At 41.6% G+C, this 26132-nt stretch overlaps 1 protein-coding gene across 4 annotated transcripts in view; it reads left to right on the plus strand.

Moving 5' to 3' along the window:
* The first annotated feature begins 14858 nt into the window (after nt 1-14858).
* Nucleotides 14859-26132, plus strand: part of EYA2 (EYA transcriptional coactivator and phosphatase 2) — a 102303-nt gene continuing 91029 nt past the window's right edge. For 2 of the 4 annotated variants that reach the window (XM_075438735.1, XM_075438736.1), the window contains exon 1: nt 15188-15300. In XM_075438735.1, the coding sequence (XP_075294850.1) occupies nt 15236-15300 (65 nt within the window). In that variant the 5' untranslated portion in view covers nt 15188-15235. Of the gene's footprint in view, nt 14918-14950; nt 15042-15187; nt 15301-26132 lie in introns of those variants that run through there. The other 2 variants (XM_075438737.1, XM_075438739.1) reach the window with 2 other exon arrangements.

Consider the following 26132-nt stretch of genomic DNA (forward strand, 5'->3'; position numbering starts at 1 on the left):
AAGACACTAACCAAGTGTAATGACTTGGGGAATTCAGCTCATTTTTGAGTTTCCAGAAATTTTTCTCTCCCAAGAAGTTTTTTCCAGCTATTTTATAGGCACCAGAAGGAAAAACAGTTTGCCCAGACAGCAGCAGCGTGAGCTATCTTTGGATTCACACTGTCAAATGCAGAAGGCATTTCCTGGGCAACTCTCGAAGTGTGCATGCCATAAGATTTAATCAAGGAAACTCAAGTTCATGCCCTGTTTTACAAGAGGTATATTCCCCAAAGGGGCTGGGCACACCTCCAGAGAAAACTCATCACTGCAATAGAGCAAAACTGAGAGGGCAAATGCTTTAAGATTGGAAACATCCCCACACTGCTCCTGCACTGCCTGGTGACCACTGGCCTGCAGAGTTGGGACCACAGCTCATGCTTGGGCGTTTGCAGACAGTGGAGCACTGCAGCGGGGCACCAGCACGGCTTTCACTGCCGTGTGCCTGGCAGCAGCCCACGCCAAGCCCCTTGGTGGGCCTTCTAAAAACTGAAGAAGGTCCCTCATAGTTGTCAAAAGTTGTAATAAGTATTCTTAGGTTTTTTGCTCTTCTGTTAGACAGATAGTTTTCATTTGGAAATGTCTGTTTAATTAGGAGACAGACTAATATGGGAAGATCATTCTGTTTCATAGATGACACTAATACAGCACACCTAGAAAAACTATCCACAACCAAGGCAGAGAAGAGACAGATTCTATTATCTTTGCTCACCTAAACTAGCACTTCTGTAAAAATAACCCTATGGAAGCTGGCAGCTATTGAATGAGAAAAAGATCGGTGTTAAAATAATATTCAAGTAGCATGAGAATCCCTCTTTTTGTAATAACAAAAATGAACGTCAAGGGTGATGATGATCAACACCAATAAGGAGCAAAATATGCTTCTTTTTAAAGGGAAAACATCTGTTCTGTTTGGTTTTTTCCCGAACACTGTGAAAATAGTTGGGTTTGCCTCAGGAGGTAAAAAACGTTTCACTCCTCTAGTAATGCCTTCATTTTTCTTCTGACCCCTTGGATCATTTAATTGGGCTCCTTTTAAAGCCAGTGTGTAAGTAAACTGCATGCATAATTAGCCAGCTGGGTCCCCTGCCAAGAGTGTGTCATTTAGTATCTGTGAGTGCCAGCAGGGTCAGGCATGACACATGGTGCAGTTCTGAAAAGCAAACAACCTGAAGGTCTTGTCCATAAAACATGGAACACATTCAGGGCTGTATCGGGCTCTTTCAGCAGTTTCTCATGCATGACCAGAGGTGTGGATTTTATGTCCAACTCATAAAGAAAACTCTCCAATTTGCACGCCAGAAGCACTAGCAGGTGATGGCTCAGGGTAGCAGAGGAGGGGAAAAAACTTTGGCAAAGACATTAAACTGCATCTGCATGTGAAGAATACTCTTTTCCATTTATTGCAGGCATCAGTTGCCGTGCGATGGGTTAAGGAGCTAAGCAGCAGGTTTGAAATCTGGTTGGGAATCACTGCTTCATATCCGAGCAGGACTAGCTCAGCCTCTTTGGGAGGTGAAATTTTAGGAATCTACTTCTAAGTGCATTTTAACTTGCACAAAATGCTCTGGCAGGGTGCACCCTTCGCTTTCAGTGCAAACATGGTGCTTTGCACAGCCAGCAGAGTGTTAACGGTGCCCTGGCCATGCGGTCGCTGGCACAAAATCCTGGGTGGATTTTGCAGAAGGGTGTGCATAAACGAGCTCCAGGCATCTCTGCAGCCACTTGAAAAGCACTTGTAGTAACAGAGCTGCATGAAGCTCTGTTTCTGCCTTTGTTGGAATTTATCAGTGACGACAGGGTCTGCAGCAACGAGACACACTGAGACTTATCCGGAACTGATGAACAGAGAGACTGTTCCCTGACCGCAGTAGAGTAATTGAATCTTTGCTATACCATCATTTCCGTCAAGTCACTCTTACCTGAAATATCTAGCTTGCCTTCAATTCATTTCCTTCCAAAATCCAGACGAGATTCACACACGGGATAAAGCAGTGCCTGCCTGCAGGCAGCACGGAGCCGTCAGACATCACCTGCTTCAAGTGGCTCCTGTTTCCAGCAGTTACCTTTGCTCTTCCCCTGGGTTGGCTGTGACTACCACCGGAGAGTTATCCACTCGTTTGAGGGTATATCGCCAAGTCTGCCGTTGTTAAATACATGCTTATTTTCATGAGCAGGACTTTCACACTTCACATGGGAAACAGAACATGGAAAGCACTGATAAAACCAGTGATTAAGTTATATAGTGACGTTCATACCCTGGTCACGACAGACCCAAAGCCAAGACCCAGACGTGGATCCCAGCAGCTCTGTACTCACTGAGCACTCACATTGTATCTCCTCACTGCCTCACGACCAGCCCTGCAAAATACACACCAAACACCCGTGCATTTTCAGACAGCCACAGGCAAAGAATGAAGCAGGGAATATTTGAAGGATGTTGGTATCTCAGGATGTCCACACCTCCTCTTACCACCAACATTTCTTTACTGTGGACACTTCATAGGCCACTGCTTTTATTTGTTGAGGCATGGGTAAAATTGCAGGTTCAAAATTTAAAGATCTGCCAGATCTGCAAAATCAAGAACCGATACTTCTTTATATTTCTTAGTATTTGATTCTCTCAGAGTCTCACATCTAAGCTTTTCTCCACAAGTAGGAAAGCTAGTAGCTTGCCTCTGTGTTTGCTTACATAAGGTACATGGAAATGCTGACAAATTCATTGATTCCAGAAGCTGGAAATTAAAGAAAAACACTTGGTACTGTGAGACTCTCAACAGTCATAAGACTTTGATATTTTGAATGACGGAGCTTCCACCACTTCCACTGGAGACTACTCCATAACAGGTCCCTGTATGCTCATGTTGCTGTTACTCAGCAGTTTTGTATTTTCACTACAAAACCACTCCTTTCACATCATTCTTGTCATCCCATGCAGAGGAAAGCCAAAGTATGGAGGTTTCTCAATTCTCCATAACATTTAGGGATATGAGATTAATACGTTTATGTGGTCCACTTCAGGTTATCACATGATTGTCTTCAGGAAATGAAAGGGGCCAAAGCTTTTACACATTTTTAAGCATATATCAATAATAATTTTAAAAAAAAACCCCTCTCCAATCTTCTTATTTAACAAAGAAGAAATTGTTTGGAAGACAGAAAATAAATTAATTTTCTACTATGACCTCATTAAAATTGGATTTAAGTTCCAACCCAAAAGAATTTTAGAACAATATTAGTCTCTTGCCCTTAAATATCCATCTATTGAAGCTGGTCTGTTTATTAATTTCCCTGCCAGAAAGCATATTTTGACTGGCCTTCGAGCTGAGCAGACAGTCTCTCCTCAGAAGCTCACACACGAGGGCCATTTCCTTATTGATTTCTTCTCAGCAAAGAGGGTGTTTCCAACCATATCATTTTTAATCAAAGCACTCTTGACTCAGACACAATTGTTCACGTTGACGGACAGATGGAGATTTGATCCTGACCCAAGAAAACAAAAAAGCAAAAAGGGCAGTGCCTCTCTTATCTGCAACGAACGAACAACATTAGCCATAACCTGTTTTCTTCTCACTGTACAACAAACCCAGTGTGTGCTCCCAGCACAGCCGTAGATTCTCATCTTGTAATTTTTAATACAAGACATATACAGCCTGAGGGAACAAATTACTCTTCTGTATTCAACATGCTTCAGTGCCTTCAGAGGACTGTGCTTGAGAAACACAGTTCCTTTGCTTGGCAGGGAAAGCCTTTGAAAACAAAGGAGAGGGCTCTCTGCGATGAAAGTCAAGTTCATCCCAAAAGCAACAAAAGAAAGCAGTCTGGGAAACGGGACACATTTGGTGGAAAAATGTCAAGGCACGAGCTTACTTCCTAAGTGGCACTGTGCATCAAATTGTTTTTCTGTGCAATCCCAAACCAGAACTGTCTTAAAAAAACACCAGTTTGCAATCAGCCAGGCTCTGTATCCGGCACATGGACTTTCCTGTTGGGAACCTGGAGCTGAGCAGAGAGGTCGGGGGAGCCCTTCTCGTCCCTCTCCCCCCTTCCGTCTGTCTGCTGTTAAAATCTCAGCTCTTCTGGACAGGCACTATTTTCTCATGTGAAAGTGGATGAAAATGGGATCTCAAATGCTACAGAAATAAAAATAGCTATGAGAGATGAAAAACGTGTGGGTCTCCATAAAAAAGACAGAGTGGGCTTGCTGTCTAGTACCCTTCTGCAGCTGTGCCAACTGCGTGTGCACTAAATCATAGCAGTGTAGGTCTCCACACTCAAAATAGTGATATTAATATAAGAATCATGAGATTTTAAAAGTTACAAGGTTTGAGAGATCTTGTTGGTTTCATTCAGCATGAGTGGGTTTTAAGTCTATGAGAGCAATGAAAACTAGAAATTTCTGCTATCACAAAAAAATTAAAAACAAAACAAAACAAAAAACAGAGAAAGATTTTTTTGTGTAATCGCCTGTCTTCAGAAACAAAAACCCACAAACAGTAGATTTATTTTACTGAGCTAGGAGATGGGGGTCTTCTTTGTATTGAATATTTGACAAATCACATCAAATGCTCCATTTGCATTTCCTATTCCCCATGCTTTGCTACATGAATATTTCTATAGGACTGCAAATGTCAAATACAGAAAATGTTTCTATTTCTCTGACTGTAGTACTTCACACTAACCAACATAGAGTACCTCTAGTTTTACTTGTACAAGTATTCTTCATAAGAACCTTTTTCAAGAAAAATCCAATTACAAAGACTTGTCAGTTTTCCAGAAATGTTTTCAAATATTATATAATTCTATTTCCATTTATAATGGTTCAAATGAAAATATCGAAATATTGCTGCTTTAAACTGTACCCATTCAGAACATCATTTCATGTTTTGGCAACTGAACATTTTTGGTTTCCACCTTTGCTGGCAGGGCAGGAGGGTTTCCAGTTTCTGTTCTCTCTCTCTATAAAAACCAGTATGGCTTGTAAGAACCACGAAAAGAGAAAGAAAAATCTAAAAAAACAGTGGTATTGCTTTGCCTAGGAGATGTAATTGGTGTTTGTTTACCCCCTTTCTCTCTTGAAAAGATTTAATTAGAATGCCATTTTCAGATACGGATTCTTCTTTTTTATTTTAATAGAATTGAGATTTTCCAATGTATTTAAGTCCAACATTCAAGTCCAAATTACAGTCCTATTTTCTCTTTAAAATGTAACCTAGTTCTTTGTGCCTCTCCTCCGAAACAGTTACGCAGGTTTGGAAACAATGAAGGCTGTATTTTCCAGTTTACAAGTAATAAAGTGTAACTTCCAGGAAGGAAACCTGGAATAAAGTATCCTGTTGTCTTTCTGTACAGTGGCTGGTATATTCATTTGCAGAACTAAGTATGCAAAAATATACGCAGACATTAAATGTAATTTTAGTGCACATACAATTGCATAGGTAATGATGATACTTTTGTTTGTTAGTTTGTGGGCATGCCTCTCTAAGTGCAATGTTTTTCAGTCTGTTCTAAAAATCTGAATTCACATACAGATAAATTCTATCGAGTATCTTCCTTACTAACAACTGTCATAACAACAAAGAAAAAACATATGCAAATGTTGACATACACAGTGCCTATTAACCCAGACTCATAAAAAATCTTGCAAAAATAGTATATATGTTCCCTGCTGTGAATTTGATTTTGTCTGGTCTGTAACTAAATTCCCTTGATACTCCAGTTTTATGATGGTGTGATGTAGTGGTAAATCAGGGCCATTCTGACGATCTAAATCAGAATAACCAGCATGTTTTTAATTTCAGAAGAAAAAAAAAAAAAACCAACGTTTGTGAGAGAAAGTTTGCCAGTTTCAGCACTTCCTGGCCGCCAAGAACATTTACTGAAAATCAATGGTCTGTCCAAAACCTAATGTGAGCAGGAATCATAGTGCAGCTGTTCAGAATCTATACTGCTTCCTAGGCAAAGTTTCTAAGCCCTTTCAGTCCTTTAGAATAATAAAAATGATTAATGGTCTTGAACACTGTGAACCAAGTGTTTTGAAGTGTAACCTGCTACTTGTAATGCACTCAATATTTCTGATCTGTGTTGTACTGGCATACGGGGCCTCTGAAAGTTAATGTTAAAGCGGGCAATGTTTGAAATGAATGAAGAGGGGCTCATGAAGTCTGACAGCAAAATCATTTTCTCCCAAACCAAGACATTCTTTTCCATCAGCTCATAACAGCAAAAGAGAAGTGACTGTAAATATATATAAATATATATAATTTTCTATAAACATATATTCTAAGAGAGCAATGTGGATACCACGCAATATTTTATTAGCAAAATGACCCATCTCATTCAGTACAAGAGTCTGCTGTAAAGTGACCTCGACTTGTTTTGGAGAAACACAGAAATTCAGAGACTGTGTGCGGCAGAAAGAGGCTCAAAAGCTGCATGGAACAAATTCTTCCACCTGGGCCTCCCCTTATTGTCTATGTCAGGAGTTGGCAGACTCACATAAGAAATAAAATCCAGTGAGGTACAGTCAAACCCAGATACTGGGTACCTGCTGTGTCCAATCCCACCGGTCACCATGGGGCACTTCTTTGGTTTGCACCAAGCCCATCTCCAGCTGCCACACGCCTGATCCCCAGGTCTGCTCACGCCGAGGCTGCTGTTGCATAATCACCTTGTTCCGAAAAATTGGACTCACGCCTAAGCTGTTAGTTGTCTCCCCGTTTACCCAGACTTGTTTGCTCATGCCCTGTGCCAAACTAAAGCAAACAAGCTGATGAATTTGGACCTCACCTATTTCCAGATATTTTCAGGGCCCTGAATGCACCAAGAGCCCTTAATTGCTTTGACCAGTGTCACCTGGGACCCCTACCCACAGCCCCTGCCCATGGCCTAGGAGCTCTATTTAAGCTCAGCCCCAGGGTACCCAGGGTCTGCTTAGGCTGGAGGTGTTTGTGTTTCCAGCCTTTACTCCTGGGTGGCCTTTGGTGGCTCTTCTCTGGTCTTCTCTTTGCTCCCTCCTGCTTTTGTAGCTAACTGCGGTCCCTGGACCTGGATCGTTACTCCCTTTGTTTGGGGCTCTCCGTGGGCCCCATTGCCAGCATCCTTCACTGCCTGTGCTGGGGCCACACTTAATTCCTGGGTCACTGTCCGTTTGGAAGCTTTTGGCATTTGCTGCTCCCTGAAAAACATAAACTTCAAGTGAAAAGTTGTTGGGAGCAGAAAAACAGCAACAAAATACAATGGAACAGGAAAAGGAGACCACTGGATTGGATCTCCAGCCCTGCTTCATCATCCCTCCTGCCTGTACTTCCCTGTCTGCTTGTTGGACGTAATGGAAGCTCAGAAAAGCATTGTAAGGAACACTCAGTTAACATTTATAGAGGTAATGTGCTAAGTTCTCTTATGAAATGTTTTATTCTAAATTTACAGGCCTTATATGCAATATTTTGGGGACAGCATATTGTAATCATTAGATATTTCAAATGGTATAAACAAGGCAGTAGAAGTACTCAAATTGCTGCAAGCCAGATGGATATCTTATCATGCTACATCCCACAATTTGGAATAACTTCTTTTTGAAAGCCCCAAGTTATTCCGCGTATAGTGTAGCAGATCAGTGAATCTCCTGGGCTGATGCTGAACTGTGCTATGCAGAGCAGATATGCGCCTGTCCTCTCTCTGCTGAGGATGGACACATAGTGCAAGCTCCTGCCCGAACACTTGCTGCATTAATGCACAGCAATGGAAGGTGCACGTAGGCTTAAACAAAAACAAAGTGAAAAATTATATCATGAGAAGTCACATTTTTGGAACATAAGGGAACATTTTAGTCTAATTATCTTCTTGAGCACAGAAAGAAAAGGAAATATTTTACCAGAGTCAGTTTTTAAAAGAGTTGTCCTAGGTAAATTGATCTGCGGAGAATTACTCCCAAAACTATAAATCATATTGATTTACTTGTTTTACACTTCTAAAGGGTGACCAATGAGTTATCGGATGGGTGCACGGAGCCTTCAGCCTCACAGATTGCAGATGTGGCTTATTGCTACCTGTAATATGGATTAGCAAGATACAAGTTCTCTCTCTAATACACAGAAAGGGAATTATTATACTTCTTACAAAAACTGAGAATAGATTATTTGTGATTTCCTAGAACTACCTGACTAGATTGGAGTTTCTTAAATTCCACTGTATTTGCATGGCAGTTAGGAAAGAGCGTTTATTCTTTTAGCTTGGGGTGGATCTTCACAGCTTGTAATCATGTGCATTCATTAAATGTAGTATAAATTGCACTCTGGAAGTGTATCTCCTTTGATACTTTCCAATTCTTTGGCATATAACATTCTGCCCTTTCATTAGTTGGTAAAACAAATTTAAAAGTCCAATGAATACTAATGATGGAAAAATAGAAAAATACTCTTATGCATCTATTGTATTCTCAGTTTAAAATATTTAATAGCTGTGTTTCAGAGCAATTTTTAAAATATTATATTAAATTTTCTAATTAAAGTTTTGAGGCAGCCAGATTGACTCCTCTGAACAGAGCAATTAGTTTGGCAGAATTGACTCATGGTCATTCTACCTGACAGCATTCGCTTTTGTGGGAATGTAACACTTGCTGTGAAAATGTTGTACTAAGCAAACCTTAGTTCCGCTCGTAAATCAGTTTGATGAAAGGTTTGAAAGCCTGTTTCTATGGTGTAGTTAAATTATATTGAAAGTACAACTGAATTTGTCCCTAGTTTTTCCATCAAGTATAATGTGACTTAAAGAAAAGTTCACTAAAGCAAAGGTATAGTTTGGAAAGCCAGATGAGATTTCTTGAATGAGAGTAGCCAGAATTTAGGTAAACTTTCTCCAAGTTTAAAATAACACACTGAAGCATTTGTCTTTGATTATCAATTTTAATGTATGTAATAATGAGACTTTATTCCCACGGAGACAGGCATGTTAAAAAAAGTTCCAGAGTGCTTGCATTCAGATTCCTAAAATCAAACTCCTCCTTGAAGTCAAAATCCAATGTAAAGTTGGAAGAAGGATGGCTTTTGATTCATGTGTGAATCAACTTCCCAAATACTTGCGGATTCTACAAGATAAATTAAATGCAAGACTTCTGGAAGACGAGTCAGCCACTCTATACCAGCGGTGCTGCTGTCACAGCAACAGCTGAGGGACTTTGATGCTCTTGCATCCAAAGCTAACCAGTGCCTAATTTGGAGCCAACCCAAAATTCAGCTTTATTTGGCTTACTGTAATGTCTACCTGGAGGCAGATGCAATATTATACGGGTCAGAAGCAACTTCAGTGATGTCCCTGAATTACATTTCACCTCATGCATGCTGCTCTAGTCATAAAGAAACACAGCCAACAGTTGTAATTCATGAGTAGATTTGCCAGTCTATGGAATTCGTAAGTCTTCCCTGAGGAGGAAGCTGATATCTACAAAATACTTCACCTGAAGTGTAAAAAAAGAAAGAAAAAAAGCTAACAACCCATGAGGAAACAACTGCACAAATACCTTCCGTTTTCCTTCACAGCCACATGAGTGGACCATGTGTCTTCCTTTTGGACCACAAATGCATCCTATTTTCAAAGGGAATGTTCTTATATTAAAAATTAATACAAGGTTTCTTAATCTGACTTGTAATGCACGTATTAATTAGAACTGAAAACTGGCCATTTTCCAGCTCTGATGTAGTGTAAAAAACCCACAGTTGTGCACCTCCTCTCCAAATGGATCAGTGTCCAAATTCTTCCTAGTGATTTTTTTACTACTGGTAATTGAAATAACATATCAAACCTTAACTTTAAAATAGTGCTTTAGCTCTGTCTCAGGTCAGGTTTTTCAGATCTCTCCTGCAGACCGTCATTCCTTCCACCAGCAGAACCGTGGCCATTTCCCATCTTCACAACAGGGTTCATAACCGCATGTGAAGAAGTGAGTCAGCAGGAAGCGTGTAGTTGCATATAATGCTCCATCCCAAGCTAAGAAGGCAGCACAGTGCAAGAATTTTGCTCTCACATTATGTTATTAAAAGAGCTCTTAAAAAAAACTCATGGAGAAAAAAGCTCAAAATGGCCACAAAACTTATTTTCATTTTAATACATTTGCATGCAAATTAATTGTTATGCAGTTGTGCTCACAGGTGAAATTGGTTTTGTTCCTATCATTAGAGATGGCTGGTTGCAGTGAAGAGTGGCAGCATCCCGCCCTGCAACAAACTGTAATTTTTTTCTCCATGGATATATTATTTGTGAAATTTCATTGTCTTCATAGTACAAATCATTTTTCTGCTAAAGCGCAAGGAAACAGGAAGGATGGAGTAGAGCAATTTTTCATTTCCACAGGAGAAATTCCAAGCAAAATAGTGGGAGGGTGTTTAAAAAAAGAAAGTAGTAAAAAAATTCTGGGTTTTTTCATTTCAAGCCAGTAGTGGAAATTGATTAATGAAGCCCGTCTGTAGCCAGCAAAAAGGGCCAAATCTTCAGTTAATGTAAAATAGCAAGCTTCTACTTTCAAAAACCAGAAAGAGGAAGGGGACAGAACACTAAAAAACAAACGGGCATATTTGATCATTTAGTGGTGAAAAGATCAGGCACTCCTCAGTTGCAGGGTTTTATTCTTGTGCATTGTGACAACGATTGGAAACCATATGTTTTAAGACCAGCTTCAATAGTATCAGTAGCTACAGTCCTCCTCTCAGATTACTTTTTACTGCCTGCCTAATTTTGAGCTTTAATAGCTAACATGCACTTTGTTTATCAGTTACAAATGTTCTGAATTTTGATGAAGCAGGCTAAACAACACACACTGGTTTATCATCAGTACCAAAGACCTAACTAACAATTTGTTTAATACCATGGCCTACAACTTTGCAAACAAGTATTTCTTAGAAATAAGAAGAATAATGTTAAAATTGATGGATCTGGTTCTGAATGCTGAATGTGAGATGTTAGCACTGCAATCCTGACGCAGCTCTTGTCATCCCTGGAAGAATCCATCCCACAAGGTGCTGAGCCTTTTGACGTCAAAAGTGCAATCAAGTAGAGCACCGTTAAGTCCCTCGGACAGCACTGCTGTTAAATAGTCAGTCCCGTATTAAGTGCTTTGTTGCACTGAGGTCAGTCTGGCGGTATTAAAATTAAAGATATGTTTAGAGTATTTCCAGAATTAGACCCTTAGTACCTTGCAGGATTGAGCACTAACACACGAAATAACTCTTTTGTTAAGTAATTCTGTTTAGCTGTACAACAAGGAAATTCAAAATAGTCTCTAGCTTGTGTTAGTTATCCTCTAATTACTTGAGGATAGAGTACCTCTCCTTTGTTTTTAAAGCACTGCATAAATTAATGATGTTTTAACAATAACAGCAGCAGCAATTCTGGGCATTTACCAGAGAGGAAGCAACCATTAGCCTTGAGAATGAAATTTCACTGCAGTCCAGAAAATAACGTGTTAGGAAATATTATGGTTGCCAACTTCCGCAATTTTGTTGAAAGTCTTCTAAAATGTGAGGGTTGGGGTGTTTTAGTTGTTTGGGTTTTTTTTTTTCCCCACAAAGCCTGAGCTCTGGCATCATGTGAAAACATGAAAATGTGAGATTCTCAGTTTTAATTTTAGAAGACAAGTAAGTTAGTATTGTGGTTGCAAAGAAAAATTGAAAACATGAACCCAAGGGCCAGAGAACAATTAGTAAGAGCCTGAAATACATTGCTTTTAAAATCTTACACTTTGTAAAGCAATTTCATGACACTCAGGGTCTGGCTCAGAGTGTTTCTGTGCTTGGCATTAACCATATACAGTACCCCAATAAATCCCCTATACCCTTTTTGAGGACACCTCATCTTGGTTTGTACCAGAGGGTGGCATCAGATATTAATTGTCAGAGAGGATGCTGAAGTTTAATATTGGCTTATCTTTTGTTTTTAAAAATGGAACCAGTTGTTTGTACTGATGTAACTCTGTTCACTTTAACGATGAGGTGGGCAGCAGAAACTGGAAGTACTTTCTCAAGGGAAACACACTTTCCATGGTAACTAAAATTCGGGATCTAGCTCCTTGACTCTGCAGAGGAGAGGCTGAGGTGTAGCTGTGGGCTCTCCCACGCTGTGGGATAAGGTCTCTGCATGCCTGGCTCTGGCAGAAGGTGACACCCTGCGTGCCCTAAGGAAAGGGTATGGGCTGGCTGCTCCGGTGCCCTGGGGTGCCCAAGCAAGGGGACCATTAGCTCCTCGATCTGTCCAGGATGCTGTCACCCAGCCAGGTGAGTGACTGGGAGCGTTTCCATTTGGTGAATACATGGAGCTTTCCACACAGTTTTTCTTCATTCTTTAAGTTTATGGTACATGGGAATAAGCACAGGGTAACAAGTCAGGCAAACCCCCTTCTGAACCTGCCTTGGTTTTTGACAAAAAATATTCCACCACTCTGAGAAATCCCTGGCATTATATAGCTGATGATGACCCAGCTTGATGAAATGGAGACTTTTATTGAGCCAACAACTAGGGCTCGCTCCTACTTCCTCTTGTCTTGCAGCCTGGTACCCCACACAGCTGTACAACCTGTGCACCCCAACCCATGGTCTCATCTATGGGGAAAACCCCATTTTGTTCCCTTGCCTTTCTAAATTGCTTTTAAGGCCTACAGGTATTTTGCTGGTTACTAACAGTGATGAAAATACTTCAAATTCCTAATTGAAAAATATCCTTTATCTTCCTCTTTGCACCGTTTTCCCACTGTGCCCTTATCTACTTTTCCAAATATTGCATACAATGTTTTTAGTAAATAGAAAGGATATTAGAGTAGACAAATAGTGTTTACCCACCAGCTCAAGAAAGGTGTTCCTGGCACCAATTCACAAGTTACAAAAATTACTTATACTGAAAGGGACAAGGAGTGTCTTTTTGTGTGCAGGGTGCTGTACAAACAATGAGGTCCTGGTCTCTGACTGGCTTTCTGTGGCATTACCACAAACAATACTAATTCTTAAATACCTGCTTGGCTTTAAGCACTTAAGTAAATAATTGTATTGATTGTTGTAGGACTATTCACACGCATAAAAGTAAGCATATATTCAAATATGTTGTGAAATCAGAGGTCCAGTGAATTCTGCATGCAAGACATTTTTAGATGATTAGTATATATATACTTACTTGTTAAGACCAGCTTGAAAAGGAGCTAATGTGGTGATCAGTTTTTTGGGCAGGGCAGGGGGAAAGGAAAAGATTTTTTTACAAGACAGATCTAAAGGCTTTCTTGCAGTTCAGAGACTCCTCACCAGAACCACGATTACAGGCAAGAAAGGCAGCAATGAAGTCCCCCAAACCAACATTCTCCCCAAGTTAATGTGAGAGCCGTGTAAACTCAGAACTGCAGATAATCCGTGGGGAAATCAGGGGGTTAGTGCTGAGAACTGATGGGGAATAACAACTGAAAGAGCTTTGGTTTTTCTAGGCCGGCGGGAGGCAGCTCATGCTAGGAAGCCTGCCAGCTCCAAACTGATGCTGGGAGCTTTGTCTCCACTGGATTGTAGGAACACACTTTGCAGTCGAACTGATCTGAAAGATTTTGATAGTAAAACCAGCTGTCTCGTTGCAATGATGTTTTTGTTCCATTGTCAAAATTTTGAGTTAAATCCATGAGTGGGCTGCAGCTTGTTCAAACCCTGAACTCAACACCCTTTGTGCTCCTTTGGCTTTTCCACTGCGTTTCATGGGATATCCCCTTCCTGAGGAAAGGGCTAGATGTAATAAAAGCCGTCGGCGTGAGGACTTGCGGGTCTCCTCCGATGCCTCCCCAGTGCTGGAGAGACAGAACTGGAGAGCTGTAGCCTGCCTCAGGCTGGTGAGAAGGGGGGAATAAAGAGGAAGAGCAGGGTGTAGAAACGAAACGCCCCAATGCCGCTGCAGCAAGGCTGCATCCCCAGCGAGCAGGTATGCCGGCGGGAAGGGGCAGCCGTGGGGTGCCTGCGCCATGTGTGGGGACAGGCCAGCACAGGCGAGGTGAAGCTGTGCGCATGGTGTAGAGCAGAAGGGGCTGCAGGGAGGGTGCACGCGGTGGGAGGCCCCAGCCCCATCACCCCAGCATGAGCCCTCCCAAGGTGCCTGTTGCCTTCTCTGGGACTTGTGGAGATGCCGATAAAAGACCTGGTACAGGTGCCCACCATCCGGCAGGAGCAGACGTACCCGGCAAGGTGCCTGGGCCAGAGACTGCTGCTGATTCTGTGCTGGCACGGAGGTGGGGCAGCACCTCTGTATGGCCACAAGTCCATCCTGGTTCCCTTGAGATCAGAGCTAGAAGCAGGATCACTCCGGGGGCTTTCACCCTTGGAGGGGCCAGGAGCTGCGCGATGTTGTGTGTCTGCAAGTGCAGGGGGGTGGCTTGCACGAGGGAAGCTATTTCTGCAGACCTATGGCTCTGTGGCACAGTTGTGCTTAAGAAAAACAGGCTTCCACAAAAGCCTTTCTTTTTAAATTGGTATTTAAAGATTGTCGCTAGAGATCAGTAGCCCAAGGACTGTATCGAGAATGATTATTTTCACGGAAGCAGAGCCCCCAGTGAAGGTGGCATTCAAGTGGTGCTCAAGCGTCCGAGTTTTACACCACGAATCTCTTTTTAAAACTCGCAGCTCAGTGTCCGTTGATAGCATCGGCAGGGAGAACACCATCGTTACGCAGGCAAAAAAAGCGCGGTGGGAGAGCACCCGCTCCAGGGAGGCTACGGACAGGCTCCGGTCGGACTCCGCGGGGTCAGTCGGGGCTAGCCGGGCCTCCCCGCGCTCCGGCCGGGCCCCGCGGCGTGCGGGACCCGCGGGAGGCTCCTCCTCCGCCCCGGCCCCGCAACCGCGCGGGCGCTGGGACACGCCGCGGCCCCACGCGTGCGGTAGGTGCGGCGCGGGCTGGCCGCCCCCGACGGCGGGCAGCGCGGGGCCGGCGGTCCCGGTGACAGGCTGCCGCGGGGGGCGGGAGGGCCGCCTGTTCCGGCCCCGCTACCGGGGAAGCAACAGGTCAGAGGAACCGGCTGAGAATCCCCGCGCGTCCCCCGCGCTGCGCGTGTCACCGCACCGCTCCGCACTCCCGCGGGTCCGGCGGGAGGGGGGGGGAGGTGAGGGGGGGTTGGGCGCGCCTCGGGCGCAGCGCGGGGTGCGGAGCCACCGCCCCGCTCCGCTCCTTTCCGCGGGCATGCGCGCCTGCCTCGCACATGCTCACTGCGCCCGCAGCGGGCGCGCACACTCCGCAGCGCTGCGGCTCCGCGCTGCACCTCCGGTGAGTACGGACGGGGGGGGCACGGCCGCGGAGCCGCTTCTTCCCGCGTCCGCGGAGTGCTCCGGAGCGGGGCTTTGCGTGCCCGCGGCCAGCGCCAAGTGTGAAACCGGCTCCGCGTGTTGCGGGGCGCGGAGCGGGGGGGCGCGGGGCAGGGTGGTGCCGCGGAGCGAGGCGCGCACCCCGAAAGCCGTCGGGGGAGCGCGGGGGCCGCCCTGCGCGGGCGCGGAGCGGGGCAGCGCGCTGCGGTCCTGCCTGCGGGGCTGGGACCGGGAACGAACCGAGGTGGTTACCTGATGCGCAGCGTTTGATTTTTACCTTAAAACCAGCGTTGCTTAGCAATTATTTTAAAAACTGAAACGCGCGTTGGAGTAAAATAAGGTAACGCTCCTTTTTGCCGTTGCCGATATGAGGAAAACTGGTGCTGTGATTTATGCGGTTGAAGTAAAGTTTTTTGAGTGTGAAGTTACGCGTGAGCCCAGTGAATGGCCTCTGAAGGAAATTATTCGTGGTATGCAGCTACTGCTTTTCAGACATTTCAAATAATGATATATTCTGTTGTATAAAATTGTAATTGTTAAAATACATATGGTTAACCAATAAACAGCTTATTGGCCTACATGAAATATTTTAACAGAAATTTTGTTCGGCGTAGTATCAGATTCACACAAAATCCCTTACTGCTGTTAAAGGCAATGGCAGGAATGGTTTATTGCTTAATCTTTCTAGTGGACTTTACTAATTTGCTGAGAATTTCTTATCTCTGCAATGCCATCCATGGCAGGGTTTCCCCCCCCCAGTATATTGAGAAAGCATGTCTAAATTCTTTCTGCCTGCCTACGTCTGTGTGTATTTAGGGCGGTCTTGTCCCCAAAAGGTGGCATATATTTAAACTAGTTTTTCTATGTCTAAACTAATGTTTCCTAGATCCTTTCATACATTTAGTGTTGCATTGGTTTGTGTTACTTGTTGCTACGTACAGGATAAATTCTTTCTCATCCTTTTGATGTGAATAAACCATTTCTATTCTTAAACAGTGCTGAATTTTTATTTCTACTTTGAAATTCAAGGGATCATGTGGCCTCAAATGTTACACATGCAAGTAGGAGACTTGCAGTACAAATGCCCTGAAAATAATGAGTGCTTGCAGCTTTGGAAACATTCCAGGAACTTTTTAAGCATGTTTTGAAAATTCACTTGAGATGGCACAGGAGCTGATAACTTGATTTTAATTATTCTAACTTACACCTCTTAATTAAAAAAAAAATCTTAATGCGTGGTGCAAAATTAAATTGTGAAGTTACTGAGTCAAATCGTCCATGCAGTTCTTGTGCCTCTTCTGCTCCCCACCGACAGGTCAAAACATTTGGCTAAATAACAAGCGGTGTACTTTTTTGGTTTTAGGCTCATTGATTTGTTTTGCTTTGCTTTGTTTAGCCCGTTCCCCTCAGCTCATTTTCTTTTGAAATACTACATAGAGACTTGATTCCCATGATTCACTAATCTTATCACCATTATTTGGTTGAAATGTTTGAAATAGGCTCCTGTTTCAAATATCTTGCAACCTTGGCTGTCTTAAATTTCATTAGAAAAGCTTCATTAGGGACAAATAAAAGTGTTGATAATTCCCCCTCCAACAATAAGTCCCGTATTCAGCTACACAACGTGTGTGGATACAACCTCGATCATACAAAGGAATTAAACTCACATATTCGTAAGAAAAACTTAATCACAGAATATCACTTAAAGAATCTTGTGTATTGTTGTGCCTAGCGGGTTATATGCTAGATTTTTTATGAAAAATGTAATAATTTAACTATTAATCCTGCAAAAATTAGTGGCATGTTTCACTTCAAACCTGTAAAGCACCCTCCTGAAGTCAGTGTGGCTGTATTTGTATGTCAGCATGTATGTATACACGCTGCTGACAAAGAAAACAGTAAAAGAAGTTAGTCATTTTCTGCTGTCTTCCCAACTGTTATTTATGATGTGTAGTGGTAAAACAGCTATTCTGAAATCAGCTGTAATTCTCTTCAGTAAGATTTGTTTCTTCTGTGCCAAATTTTGCAGTAACCAGGTGGTTTTAAGGTGTCTTCAACCGGAGAACAAGCAAGAACAGTGCTGAAGACTAGTTACTCCTTACAGTAAATTCCTTCTGCAATAAATTCACAGGTTGTTAGACTTAATCTGTGGAAATGATTGTTAAGATTACTTGTGCAGTGAAAAATGCTTTTAAAATTTTGTGAAAACTAGCAGAAGTGCTTAGAATGCTAAGAAAATATTTTTGAATTAATTCTGCCTGACTGGAATACATTTTATTAGGGACAAACTGTTAAATGAAGTCGCAAATTCAAATCCTTTTCATAAACCATGGAATGCTGAAGTCTTAATATGAAGATTTTAAATAATCCCGTAAGTGGAGGGGTCATTTGGTAGATCAAGCAGGGAAATCTTGTACTGCCGTTTCCTATGTATAGCTACTGTATGCATGTGTATTATTCACAGCAATAGCAATATAAGCTTGATTAGTATGTCGTGTAGTCTCCTGGGCTAACAGTCAGGTTCTTTTCATTAAACTTCACAACACTGAATTACATGGAACAGAAAAATAGTTATACCAAGAAGGAACAAAAAATATGTTCAGAACTGTGAACAATGGCATATGCAATAGTAAAGCCATTCAGGTTTTAGGTACATCCTCCTTTTCAGTGGCTTAAGTTAGTAAAACATACAAGCTGGTTTGTTTATTTTAAAGTGTCTGTCTACTTAAGAAAAAAGGTATAACTACTCAAGTGTCTTGGCATAATATTCACTTTGATATGAACAGGTAGAACTCAGCAAATCTCTTTCCCTCCCTTTTCTGCTGAAAAGCCAGAAAGATCATCCTGGTTGGGACTGTTTGTTAAGAGGTGTCATCAGAAAACAATTGTTTATGGCAGTCTAATTCTTAAAACAATACTTCATCTTTATTTGCAGATCTTAACTCGAGTAATGATGTTTAACAAACACCTTGTTGTAATCAGGTGAGGATAAGCCCCTCAATTAGGATGCAAATAATTGCTCGTCTAGGTTGGGCCATTTGGGGCCTGGAGATGTTGCCATTTGTAGGTAGAGTTGGTGCTACCCGAGTATTGAAGTAGGAGGGAGGAGAAAGCTGGAATAAGGATTTGGGACTCTGCAGTCATCTTGCAAAATATCGTTCATCACAGCATACAAAACCAGATCCAGTTCCCTTCTTCGGCAAGCTGTTCCGTTGTTCTTGATTTACAGCTGCAAGAGGTGCGAGAGGAAAATTGGATCCAAAATAGTGGTCATTGCTTAGATGGTTCCAGTGAGCATGTCACAGTGAATATTTAATTAAAATAGTCAAACCTCTTTTCACTCACTCTTTCTACTTGGGATTTAATTGTGTATTTGAATTATGTCAAAGGTGTGTAAAATGAGAGGAGAAAGATTACATGGGCATAATCCTTCCCATTTAAAATTATTTGTCTGCAGCTGCTTAAGTCCTAGCATTAGGAGTCACATATAAACATGTTTATTTAACATCAGCGTTATCTGTTAGATTGTACATGGTTCATTAACATGGAGAGAATACTTTTTGTTTAATAGTGTGTGGGAGCTGCCAGAGGTCAGAAGAGGTTGTTTGCCTGAAGTCGAGATGGCATCTTGGCTTTGCTCTCATTCTGTTTGTCACCTCTGCTGTCTCCGGGAAATACTTCATTAGTGCCGTGCAAAGGTATTTTCCCTCACGTCTATGTACAGAGGCTCTGTGGAAAGCCAGAAGTCTGCTGCAGAGTTGCGGTAAGGTTTATGGGGAGTTTTAAGGAAGGTTTGCTATAGTTTGTGGAGGATTGTTTTAGTTGGGGTTCGATTAGAAAAAGCAGCTTGGAAAGCGAGGAGCAGCAGGGGAGAGGGGAGCCCGGGACATTGCTGTGGTGCCCACAAAGTGCGTGGCTGTAAATTGTGGTATTTTACAGAATCAGGGAGATGCCGGTCTGATGGCTGGGGAAGTTCAGAGTGTTTTTTTTGTGCCAGTGAATAATGTTTTGTTGGTGTGGCTGGGTCACAGTCAGACTCGAAACGGCTGTGCTTGATGGTGATGCTGAGCTGAGACTCGGGGAGCACTGGCACCTCTGTCTGCAGGGGACAAGGCAGGAACAGCCCTTCTGGCTCAACGCAGCTTGCGGGGTGCACTCTTTCTCGGTTGGCTAGAAACGTGCTTGGATATATGAAACATTAGCGGGGACACTGGAAATAACCTTGCATAGGAGTAACCACAGCCTCAAGTTTGAAAAGGTTACTTGAAATGTTTTGGTGTGATTTATGTATAAAAGCTAATAGATATGCACTGCACACGGTGTTGAGGGAGGTATGTGTACACAATTTTGCTTTTTATTTGAGCTTCTTGAAAATTATTGCAACAAGTTGGTGAATTTCTTCAGCCTGGTATGGGTGGTGGGGGCTCTTTGGACTTTTTTTTTTTTTGCCTTGGAGGTAGAAGATTGTTTAGATTTCCATTGGGAAAAAAAATAGAAAATTGACTTCTATGATTTTTGTCAAGCGAGGACCCCTACTAGATCATAACCAAAAGGCAATGAATAAAACGAGCGTTATTGTAGAGATCAGAGTGGCTGTGGAAGATGCAATGTGAATGAAGCATACCACAAATGTGCAGTTTTTTTAAAGCATAAAAGTAAAAATAGAAGAGATTTAAAAAAAAATAAACTGAACTTCTGTGTTGATTATAAGTTGTAACTGAAGTACCGTGAGGGCCTGGATATTGTTTGAAAAAAGCCAGCAAAACAGCTATTTCTAAAAAATAGTAGGTTCCCTCAGAAGGGTAGAGAGAGAACAAAAATAAGTGTTATGTTGGGGGGGAATGTCTGGTGTAGGTTTTTTTTTTTTCTTTGAATTATTTTCAGCGAGTACTTACTCTGTTCTGTATTTTTAAGAAATTATGTGGACAACAATTTTGTTTCTTTACAAAGGCAGTGAAAACACCAAGAATCCTTTTTATAATTTGGAAAGAATGTCAAAAGAATGAAGTAGTTAAACCTAAGTGTATTAGATCATACGCCTTAAATGCATAAATAAGCATAACTGCAATCACAGAAACCAATGTTAAAACCACCGGGAAAGCTCACCCACAAACCCTAATGACTTAAAGGGAATGACCTCAGCCATTGTGAAATTTGTGCCTATTTGTTGATTGACATTTTTTTTGTAGAAACAAAGCGCGTGTTATGTTGGGTTGTGGGATTTTGTTGTTTGAAAGACTGCTGGGGCCTTTTTTTGTTGTTGTTGCTACCAGGTTTGAATACAAAGAGTGAAAATGGGATTGAGGCTGGGAGAGTTTGGATATGATTTGGGCCTTAGCAATCTGAAAAGCAGGTGAAGGGTTTGTTATTGATGGACAGAGACTGGTAGAAATTGATCGAAGTTCATTTTTCAGATGTTAGAAACTTTCTTGATGATAGCCAATTTTGAATTTTTTCCCAGCTGGTTTCCTCTTAAGGAAATGAAGGTTTAAAGTATTTGGTTACAAACCTGAGATTTCTTCGCATCCGTGTCTTTGCGTGAGTGCTGCATGAAATGTCGGTGTCATTCATCTCCCCTCTGCTTTTTTGGAGAGGAAATTGATGCACGGTAGAACCTCAGCTTGCCATTGCTGCAACACCACTTAATAATTCAGGGAAATGGAAGTCTTGAATTATTTCAACAATAGTAGACTACTTTGGCAATGTTTTTAAATAAACCAGTGCTACAGACTGCAAGCCTGGCCAGAGCCAAGTCGCTCTGCGGACAAGCTTTCTCTCTGCCTGTTCCTGGCAGCAGGCTCCCACTTTTCTGGGTTGCAGTAATTAAAGAAGATCCAGATTTAATTGCCCCTTCTTAGATGTGCAGAAAAGTTTAAGAAAACTGGTAATTTTATGCTGTTTTGCGCCTAACTCTTGGCATTCAGTCTTGTGGTACAGAAATTCTCATTTGCCATCTCTGCTTTTGAGAAAACAGCCTAGCTAAATAAATAAATAAAAATCCTAAATAAAGAGAATGATATAATCGTAGTCAGCCCAGATAGTAACTAGTTAACCCACAGAGAGTTGATGCCTCTATGCTGGAAAGGGCAGACTTCATGAGAAACTCAAGCGGAGTAGGAAAGTCTGGTACTTCCAAACAAAGACAAGGGGACGTGGGGAAAATTTCTTAAACTCAGCAAATGCCTTAAAAAATGGAAATGCCTCTAGGATTACTCAGGCACCCACAAGAAACAGTGAGGGGAAAGTGGGGCAGGCATCTAAAATTTTGTTGTTTTTTAGATAGGTTAAGTAAGCAAAGAATCTGGGGGCCCCAGTTATTTACAACTTTGCGCACCACGCAGAGAGGCTCATCAGCTGTCTTAAAGGCAAGTTTTGCGTCTGTTGCAAATTGTGTCTTTTGATGACATGTTTCGTTCAACTTTTTCCCGTGGAATTGTCCTAAAGCTACTTGGAAATAACTTTGATCAGTTTTGAATATAGATCTGTATCATCAGTTTTGATTCCCCTTGCGGCTGCTCTTCTGTGCTAAATTACCAACTTTAGAGACTAATTGCAACTATCTGACAATTCTTTGATTGTAAATCAAGTTAAAATGTGTTTACAAAATACTTTATTTTCAGTAAATGTTGACAATGTGTACTTCAGTTTTGTAAATGATGCAAATTTATTATTTTTTTTCCATTTCTGTGGCTTGAACAACTCAATCTTGTTTAGAATTGAGCAATACTTTTTATTTGGAAAAGAGAGATTGTTTTTCCACCCTTTAACAAACTGAAAAGCACAATTTTTTATGAAATGTGACACTTTTGTAAGTAAAACATTTGGATGTTACACTGGCTGTGTCCCAATTTTCTCTTTTTTTAATAGGCTAACTTTATTTTTTTAATTTATAAAAGCATGGGTTTTGCTAGCTTACATTTGGTAAGTGCTACATTGATACTACTCCTCTCCACTGAGACACAGAGTTAGGAGTAAGTCAGCCTTAATGCTTGTAGAAAAACAGATAAATTTTCTCCTTCCTTATGTTTAGCTGTGTGTGAATATATTGGATCCTGTCCTGATGCCGCTGCAGTTCCCAATCATTTCACTCAAATAAGGGTTGGCCCCTTTTTGAGAGGGAGCAGTTTTAAAACTTCTGTACTTGTTGCACAAGTGAATTAAAAAAAAAATATTTAAAAAAATCACATTGTAACTGCTGTCAGTGCAAGTCCAGTTGACTTCTTCAGTGCCCGAGCCTTGCAAAATGGGAACAGGAATCACTGTCTTTCTGTGCTATCCATGCTCATAGGCCTTATTTGCAACTTGGCAAAGGTTTTCAGTGGCAGTTAGCAAAAGCTAACAAATCCAGATTGGGTGGGAAGACAGTACAGGTCTCTGAGAGGAAGGTACTGCAGCCCCTGCAGTAGCAGTGGATGTAACCTCCTGCACCAAAAGACCTTTGCAGGGATGTGACTTATCACTTGGTGTAACACCTCCTCTGACCTGATACTCGTAAGTGTGTTGGTGGGGTTACATATGTAGCAGAAAAATAAGGCAGGCACCAATTTTCTTTTTATTTGATGAAATAAAATTAAGGTCCTCATTCTGTTTAGCCTTGGTAGCCTCTTGTGTGAATATCTACTTTAGAGGAATCTTGTTTTGAATAAAATTCAGTTCTCTCTGAATAAGTAGGTCTCTGACCTAAAATACGTAATCGCTCAGCAATGCTGTAAATGTGTGTAAGCCTGTACAAGGCAACATATCTTCTGTATGAAAACTTTGACAGGCCTTTGCTGTCTCTCCTTAAAATGACTTTGCCCTCTTCAGTGTCTCTGCACCTGAAAATTTTAAGGTGAGGTTCGAAAGAAGGTGTATTCTGCCTATTACGTATGATTTAATTTTGTTTGTTTGGCAACCATCCTTCCTGTTCACTGCAGCAGATGAATATAATTTGGGGAAGAGAAATGGATGGGGAGGGGGACTAAGAAAGCCAACTGCGTCTTCTGTAAAATATTTGAGATGCAGCAAAACTTCTGGGCTAGATTAGTTTTCAAACACCACTTATGGCCCCCTGTGAAGTAGGGGTGGGGGCTGGACACATACGCTTGATTTCAAATTGAGAGTAATAAAGGATGCTGCTGCTAAAAGTCAGATGCAACAGTGTTGGAGCCTGGCGTTTTCCTTCTTAAAGCCCAGCGCTTCTCCTCTCCCAGTCCCCCCTGCCACAAATCAGGATTAGACAATCACGACAGCAGTTTATCCGTATCTGTGGTGGAGCAGGATGGTTGCTTAACGATGCACAGAAGCGTTGTGCCCTGGTTTAGGACGGGAAGTGGCAAATGAATATTGTTTTGAACTTGATCTTTGTGAGCAGACAGAAAGTAATTATCGGAGCTGGAACTCCGCTGGGAGAAGTGGGGGAGTGATGCACTGTGCTTGTAAGAATCACTGCGGGATCTTAAATATCTAGTTGCATTTAATGCTTTGGTTTTACATTTCTGCTTTTTAACTGATCTTCTGCTCCTCAGTTTTTCCTTGGCGTACAGAGGAAGAAACAATGGCATGTAGACTTCATGTACTGTATTTATTGATAAGACACCCTCCTGCCCTCCCGTTGCTGGTGGGGCAGGACTCTTAAATTTCTCTTGGTCCTGGTGGTATTTCCAGTTGTAAAATGAACTCTTTTACTGCCTGGGTTACTTAATGAACCTATTATAACTTGGAAAATTGACTTAATTGATGATTAAGAGTACGTAACTGTATGTGAAACCATTTAATCAGAAGCCGTAAGACACTTGCGTAGTATTTAGTATTAAACTATAGAAGTTTATCTGTCTTATAAAGTAGAAAACCCTACTGAAATGACACAAAGTCTGCATAGTTGTGAAGTTAACATTTTGAGTATCAACTTTTTGATAACATATTTCTATTAAAATATTACTGACCACTTTCTAGAAAAAAATGAAAAAAGGCAAAGTTCTGCCTTCACTGAATGTTTTGCTGTATTTCAGTGGCCTGTGATTTCAGCAAACTACCTAAAGTTTTTTTGGTTGTTTTTTTTTTTTTTCTACAAGATCTTCAACAAAGAATAGTCAGTGCCAGACTTCACCTTTTCTTACAGACTGTGTGGTATCTTCTGTAGATTTCTAAAATACTGTTCCCTATTAAGTTAAATAATTAAACAAAAGGAAGGAAAAGATTTTTCTAACTTTTTGAAGGTGATACTTCTACCTATGGTAGGTATGTGTTTTTTGGTTGTCAGAAAGGAATAGTTCATTATTTTAAAAAGAACATTTAAAATGTAAAAGTAAAATTACATTAATTTTCAAAGTGAAGTTAAATACATGTTCTTTATGATAACGTCTCCCTGATCAGATTCACAAGACTATTTTAATCTTATGTTAACACAGTTGTGGGATTCTTTATCTGTGATGAAGTTTTAAAGGTAGTAAAATCAAGTCAATTTAAAAGAAAATTGTGTGATGATTTATTGTAGCAGAGCAGGCAAAATTCCTCTAGAGATTTTAATATCTTCCACCTGGTATAGAAATGAAAAGAAAATATTCTTTAGCTGGTGACTAATTTGTCACTAATACCCAAGGGTTCCTTGATTACAATGCAAAGGTGTCAGTTTTAAGAGAAACATACAGTGAAAAGAATGAGTGCTACTTCCTGTTGCAGACACTTACAAAAAGGAGAAAAATAAAGGCAGCCGAAGCAGTGTGAAGGAAGGCTGTAAAGCTATCAATCAGGACAGAATGGTTGCGGAAGGATTTTACCTGCAGGCTTCAGTGGAATTCATTAGGGCATGTTCGAGGAGGAAAGTCACTCGATACGACTCCAGAGGAGGAGCTCTGACATGCGGTAATACCCAGGCTGACGCTCAGTTCTCCAAACTGCACGTACTGCATCCTGGTGATTGTTTGAGGAAGAACTGTCTTGCTAAAAAAAGTCACATTTTGTGTACTGATGGCTTTTATCCTTTATCAAAATATTAAATGAATTGGATCCAAGACTTTATAGTTCACATGAAAATGCTGCTAGAGAATATCTGTAGCTACTGACAGGTCAAACCTGACAACAAAGATCATGGTGTCTCTGCCACATCAGTGTCTCAGCAAGGTGTTTTTCCCAGCAGAGAGCTATTCTGGTGTCCAGACACTTGTGTAGTGTCATCACTTTGCCTTTTGCTGCAACAACAAGACTTTGACTCTGCTCCTGTCTGTCCAGTACTGCGGTTTCACAGCAGCTCGGTGTGATAAGAGGGAGCATGAGCTGTTGCAATACCAGGAGAGAGCAGAATGAGGATTTCGGTCTCCCTCCTTTAAGAAACCAATTCTGCACTCATGTCATATGTGAGTAATATTTACAGTGAAATGTGAATATTGGGTAGAAGACACCTGCTTACAACCAGCTTTAGAAATGTGAAGTAGGCAATTGGTAATGGCAGCAAAGTGTCAACCTGTGGCAGTGGAATATCTGCAAGCAGCCTCCATTGTCCACTTTACTGGTGAAAAAATTGCAGCAACTGGTCTGGTTTCCACTGCAGGAGTGGATGCTCTTGGATGGAGCGGGTATCACTAACCCATGCCCCTGCAGCACCAGCAGTCTAGCTTCTTGAGGGCTTTCTAGTCTACTCTTGCCCTGCTTTTTAGTTCAACCCAAAAAGTCACTCAGGAAGCACTTTAGCAATAGATGTCTATGACAGAAGTAATGATTTGGTGTTAGGACTGCAGCCATGTTAGAGATTTGGGAAGAAACAGAGAGTACTGCACCAAATGATGTACATTAGAAACAACATGCATGACAACTTTG

Source organism: Opisthocomus hoazin, chromosome 18 (assembly GCF_030867145.1).
Source record: "Opisthocomus hoazin isolate bOpiHoa1 chromosome 18, bOpiHoa1.hap1, whole genome shotgun sequence".
NCBI lineage: Eukaryota > Metazoa > Chordata > Aves > Opisthocomiformes > Opisthocomidae > Opisthocomus > Opisthocomus hoazin.